Below are 6567 nucleotides of genomic sequence, written 5' to 3'. Positions count from 1 at the left end.
GGTTTCAACGGTAGGTGTCATCATCAGCTTCCTTTGGTGTGGTTCAGTGGAGCTGTGGACCTTCTTCATTTTTTGTGATAACACCTTAAAATGATCTGAGAAAAGGATGAACGGCGTGGATAAAATACTTACATCACGGTGGGCCCCACAGAGTCGGGGGTAGGACGCAATCCGCGTCCGGCACTAAGAGCCCCTGCGATGCCGAGCTCGATCGGGGCAGTACCCATCCGCGTCAGTCCAGCGGATTGGATACTATCTCCGCTCAGCACGTGCAAGGGCTCTTAGTTGCCACCGTGGTGTAGGGATTTTATCCACACCGTCCATCCATTTTTCCATGTCAGTTTTAGATATTGAAGCAAAATTGCGTCAGATCCAACACTCAAGTGGACCATATAGTGGGGATTGAGTGCCAACCGTTGAGAAACTCTACGAAGGTTTCAAAGGTAGCCGTATTTATCACTCCTGCTTCCTATGATGTGGTTCATTTGAGCATTGGATCTGCCTCTATTTGTGGGATTCTACTCTAAAATAGCATGGAAAAATGGATTGTAGATAAAATACATACATCATGGTGGCCACTCATGACCCCTGCCTGCCGATCTTGGGTCCGCGTCCCAGGAGGACGCGTTGGATCTCTAGCCGTCCAATGCTTAATAATTGAGAAATAAAGATTACAGTGCAGTATCAGAAGTTATGATACAACCATTTTTTTGGTCAACTTGTAAATTTCTAGATTATCTAATCCGTTAATAAGGTTCATCGCAACATGATAAGCATGTGACATGAAAATTTGGCAAAGTCGCTCATTGATCGAGACAATTTTTTATTTTTTATTTTTACAGCCAATGGTATGACTCAATATACTGGTTTGGACCACCTGTTGAACCGATCCGACTGAATTTTATGGGACATGATAACCACGGTTCGTCCACCTTTTCCATGGACTGGATTTTATAAATGAGATTTTAACGGCATCATAACTTCCGGTACCTGCTGATGTATTTAATAATTTCCCCTAGTAAGGGCAACAGGATTTGGATGTTAATGGTAGATGGCCCACGTATATATGAGGGCCTATTTACGGGGCCCTAATATACGAGGTCCAAGGCAAAAGAATCACACCCATTGCATGATTCTGACAGTCAGGTTGGAAGATTCTGGCAAACGATCAGGATTGTTGATCTGATGGACCACCATATGAATGGCCAGGCCATGTTGCAGTGACTGCAGGATTCTGACCATCCATTCGTTGCACCTTTTGCTCGGACAAATCATTTTTTTTTAAGGCCACTACCACACTCGAATCCCCCCGATTTTTGCAGTATGAGCATCCACGTGGTGGCCCACCATAACAATAGTCCACGCATACCATGAGAGAAGTCCAACCATCATGATGGGATGCCCCCAAAAATCAGGTCTAAATGCAATCATCATGTGGGCCTCTCCATTAAAAACAACATACACGAATCCAAAGTCCTCCATATTCGAATGGTGGCCCACGTGATTTGTGGATCACCCTCATTTCTGGGGTGTCCCACTTTCATGGTAGCATGATCCTGTTGGACGGGTTAGGTGTCATACACACAACCGCGGCCCCCACATGCAACAGTTGTAGAATAACCTTATCCTACAAATTTGTAAGTCAAGAAATCTCAAATTTGTGCAAGAGTAGGAATGGTCAATGATACATGACAGTTAGATCTGCTATTATCATCCTGATATCTTAGCAATGCCCCAAAAAATAAAATAAAAAATGAAAACCAAAAACGCAGGGGGCAGACAACTACCTCAGCTGTTCATCAGGAGGATCCCAACATGGATACAACCCAGTAATGAGATCTCAACGAGAAGAGGATCCTAATCTTCTGATAAGTGAGCTATGTATCAGCAACCAATCAATGAACAGGAAAAAGTCCCGTGTCTTTCAGTAAGTAATCCATCTAGTCCACATAATGAACAGTCCAGATCGTTGATCATTAGCTGCATGTCCATTTTGAGTGCAGGGGCACAAATCATAGTGAGGCACCGGAGTCAGATTTCTCCAAGAAAATAGCTACTAAAATATCATACTGCACAACACTTGAAAATAATAGATTCAAATATCCACCACCAGCTTCAGCACCATAAATTGGACAAGATTCTGAGTTACCAAATTCAGTGGCAGAAAGCAGGCAGGCCAGACCTAGAAACGTTCCACCGCTTTCCATCAGCTACCTACTGGAAGTCCACCAAAGCCACCCAAGCACTAGTCACAGGGGCATTGCTCCCAAAAAATCAGGCGCTACATGAAAAACATAGCGCACGCATCAACAACAATGAAAGCCATAATGTACAACATGAGATATCTAAACCACAGAGCGGGTTAAAAGCTCCGACGATCATCGTGCAACTGAAAACAACGTTGAGACTTCTGCAACCACAGGTTTTCAAGGCTCTCTTCTTTCAATTTCCCTTTCTTCCCAGAAGCATGGACCGCCGGATATTCAGCATAGCTTTATAACTTGATATGAGTGTCAGAACTTGTGAAGATAGCGATAATTGGATCCTCTTCACAAGAAATAGGGGACTCCTGACCTGGGCCCTCTCATCTGATTATTCTCTTCAGTTTCTGTGAAAAACTTCACCTCCCTCTCCTACATGATTAGCAAAGAGAGAGGGCACCCCATTAGGAAAGATCACAAACAACCAGATACCATTTACATACATATTGCACACAAATGAGTATGTGTTTGAAACTTGACACGAACTTAATGAGTGCTTGCATTTGTGTCATGATTCAACACTCACATGAGTATAGTGTTTTGAGATCAGAAGCACGTCTTGTAGATGAAAATTTGAAGTTAAATGACTAAATTGATGAGGTTTGGAGACTAAACAACATGATAGGAGCCGGGACTACTTGGAAGAGCTTAGACTGGGATTCCATTTTGGGTGACACTAGTATTTCTCTTTTCCACACTTAAGTGGTGATGGCTCACCACACATCACATACATGTAATCAATCCAGATCATCCAAATCATGGGTCTCATTATGCATGGAGCATACCCCTAAAATAACACTTACAGACAATCTTAACCATCCAATCTGGCTATTTGATTTGGACCATTGACCATTTTCTTTTGACTGTCCATTTGCTTGCCACCAATTGGATGGTTAGGATCATGTGATAAGTGTTATTTTTGGGAAATGCTCCATGCATGACAGTGCCAGTGGTGTGTATGCTCTCGATTTATGTACCTGTATGCTGCACGTAGGGTGGAAGAGTTGCCAGTTGTCACCATTTAAAAAATGATGTAGAAAACACATTGCATATCCCACCAAAATTTCTTCTCTCTCTCTCTCTCTTTTTTTTAATACACTCGATCAAATTTTGGCAAAAACTAAGTAGAGTTTTATCACAATAATTTTGTACATCTTGATGAAATTGAGCTAAATCTGACACTTCACACTCAATTGGGTTTTTAAACCTTGAATACGTCCATAGGAAGTTATGAGAAGTGCTGTGAGGATGTTATCTGTCAATTTAATCAGGGGGCTAAAATAGTTTCTTTTTTATTGGTAACCAATGCATGGATCACCAAGAGAAGTATAACAAAGCTTGGCAAGGTTCCAAGTATCATACCATGTTTTCATTAAAGCTCAATATAGAAGCTACGTTCCCACATCGATAACAGTAATTTGGTGCGGACCACACCTGCAGAACCCAGAAAGCAAACTGTCAAAAATTCAATGGGTATGGTACAAAGTTAAATCAGCTGACAAAGAGATGGCACTACACGACTTACAGTAACGAGGCCTTTATCTTGAAACATGTACTTGAGGCCTTCTTGGACAAGCTGGTGTGCCCGACAAACCAGATTTAGGTTGTTTACATGATTGAACTGCAGATAGGAAAGAGGTTAAAAAGGGTTTGGCAACAGTACATTCACAGGGAAAGCCAGCCCAGGTGGTTGATAGAAAACATGTTTATTTACCTCTGATGTAACCCTAGATCCAAAAAGCCAACCCGCACCCCGTGGACTAACAGCCCACGTTTCAATCTCTTCTGGATCACTCCACATGAGATCACAAAAGGGCCCTTCATGGGGGATCTCACAATTCCTCTCAATGACCCGCATCTGTTATGAAACAAATGCAGATGTGAGATGGAAATGCAAGAGGTTATTTAGTATCTTGTTGTCACATGATCAAATGCATGAGTTTCAGAGATGCAGCACAGATATAAAAAGGCGGCGATCATAAAAAGCCAAAAAGCCAACTTTAACCAAGACATTTAGTGATCATGAAGGATCATGCAAAAAATTCGGATTAAATACACAACTTATTTCAAATTTGCAGAGAAGTGATAAATGATAACGCAGTTGACGTGAGATGCAGAAAATTCATTTGGCAAAGATAGTTCATAGAAATTACATCTTGGCATCTCATGTATTTAAAAAATCCAGAATCTTTTGGGAAAAGCAACCAATCCATTGAAAGCAGCAGCGCTAGGGCAAACCTGGTCAATTGTTCGAACATCAGGAGAAAGACCTCCATGGACACAAAGGACCTGGCAATCCAAAAAAGAAATACATTCAAATTAGTAAAGATGCAATTGAAATCCAAAACTAAGGAAAAAAAAAAAACGATTCCATTTGCTTTTGTGCAAGTGCTTTATGAGAAAGAGAGATGCTGTACAGTTCCATCGATGATTGCTGACAGAGTGAGGAAATCAAAAACATCGGTGCAGTATCGCCATGCATTAGCATTTCCATACTTCCTCTGACACTCATCATAAAAACCATATACCTAGAGAAGATGTAAACCATACATTAGCAAATATCCCAGGGAGAGCTTCACATACCTTTTTTTTTTTTCTAAAAGGTAGCACAACGAGGGATTGAACCCTGGACCAAGGTGCTCCGTAACGGTAACGGTGGCCGTAATGGCCACCACCGTTACCTTTACGGTACAGGGCATAACGGCTGTTACGGCCCCGTAATGGCCGTTACGGTCTCTTTTTTTTCTTTTTTTCTTTTAATAATTGAAAAAAACCTCAAAAACCCTGTATATACCCTGTAATGTTGATTAAAAAGTATGAAAAACTTGTATATGCCTCGTAATAGACCATTACAGGGCTGTTATGGCCTTTATAGGGGATGTAATGTGCCGTTAACAGCAATTATGGGTCATTTTTTTTCCATAATGGCTGTTACAGCCATTACGACCCCGTAACGTGTAACAGTTGCCACCGTTACCTTTACATAACAGCCTTTATGGCACACCATGCCCTAGATCACTCACACACACTACACTCTCTACCAGCCCGTCTAACGAGTGGGAGGCAAAGAGCTTCATATACTGATTTTCAAGTTTCTACAAAGATCCATTTTGAGAATTTAAGACAATTCTAGAGGAAAAAAAAAAAAGGAGATTTAGTTTCATTCGGTCCAAGTGTGCAAGCCTTCATTTCCCTTCTCACAACATCAAGTCCTTTCAGCTCTTTGATGTAGGACGGCCTAATCCAACCTTAAATGAGCATGGAATTTGAAAGGGGCAGATTCATGCAATCTTAAAAAACAAATAAAATATCAGCCTACCTTATACATCATAAACACAAGAAAGAAATAAGGTTAATATAGCATTGATTATAGCCATCCATCACAAACACGAAATATTGAATCTTAAAATCTGAATTTAGTTGGATCCGGCGAAAGATAGAACTTTCGTCTTGCAATAAGTCCGTCTAACGATCCAAGTGGATTTTCTAATCCAGAAAAATAAGAATTTCCTGAATTGGGAAATCTGGAAAATTCAGAAAAGAATTGGTGGTTCTTCAAATTTAGATGTGGGTGATGGGTTTTATGTAGGGATGAACATCTTTTGAGATCTGATGATTTAGATAAAAAGAAACAAGATTTGGCTTTTAGATCTAAAGATTCTAGGAGAAAAGGAATAGAATGGGGTTAAAGAAAAGAGTACCTTGAGAAAAGAGAGAAGGAGAAAGAAGTAGAGGGTGAGAAATCGTTTACCTGGGCCTCGCGCCCTCTTCCAATCACTGGAAGTCGAAGACGAAATCGTCAGAAGCAAAAAGCTCTTTTTTTTTTCTTAAACATAACATAACATGCTATAGGTTTAGGGCAACCCTTATAAATTCGTAATTACATGAAATTACCAAAATACCCTTACTAAAAACAAGTTTCAAAAAAAAAAATTTGAATAAAATTGTGCGCAAACTGTCTCAAAACTTAAATAAATCAAATGTTCATAGACGAAATGCAAATTTAAGATGCCCGATGGGCCCCGATGATAGCGCTGTAAAGGAAGCGTAATGAAGGTGGGCTGTGACGATCCAACGGTCCGATCACACCATCATCACGATCCAAAGGTCCAAATGTCTCCTTTAAGCAACTTACACATGTCACGAACACGTGTAAGGTCTTCAACCTCTAGAGACCCGACTCGTATCCGTCATCTAACCACATTGACATGGGTAACACACGCCTCCTACGTTGATATGCTTTGAATGGCCTGATGTCTGCATCACTCTTTCCTTCATCCTCCTTTATCAATGCTTCCAAACTTAT

At 40.8% G+C, this 6567-nt stretch overlaps 1 protein-coding gene across 2 annotated transcripts in view; it reads right to left on the bottom strand.

Moving 5' to 3' along the window:
* Positions 1-1895: 1895 nt before the first annotated feature.
* Positions 1896-6567, bottom strand: part of LOC131242873 (phytochrome-associated serine/threonine-protein phosphatase) — a 34033-nt gene continuing 29361 nt past the window's right edge. Inside the window, exons 5-10 of one of the 2 annotated variants that reach the window (XM_058241812.1) lie at positions 4679-4789; positions 4500-4550; positions 3976-4119; positions 3787-3882; positions 3624-3695; positions 1896-2633 (exon numbers count right to left, since the gene is read on the bottom strand). In XM_058241812.1, coding sequence (XP_058097795.1) covers positions 2550-2633; positions 3624-3695; positions 3787-3882; positions 3976-4119; positions 4500-4550; positions 4679-4789 — 558 coding nt within the window. In that variant the 3' untranslated portion in view covers positions 1896-2549. The remainder of the gene's footprint in view (positions 2634-3623; positions 3696-3786; positions 3883-3975; positions 4120-4499; positions 4551-4678; positions 4790-6567) is intronic. The other variant, XM_058241813.1, reaches the window with a different exon arrangement.

Source organism: Magnolia sinica, chromosome 4, assembly GCF_029962835.1.
Source record: "Magnolia sinica isolate HGM2019 chromosome 4, MsV1, whole genome shotgun sequence".
Taxonomy (NCBI): Eukaryota; Viridiplantae; Streptophyta; class Magnoliopsida; order Magnoliales; family Magnoliaceae; genus Magnolia; species Magnolia sinica.
The sequence above is the reverse complement of the archived record's forward strand: the minus strand, read 5'-3'. Positions and strand labels throughout refer to the sequence as shown.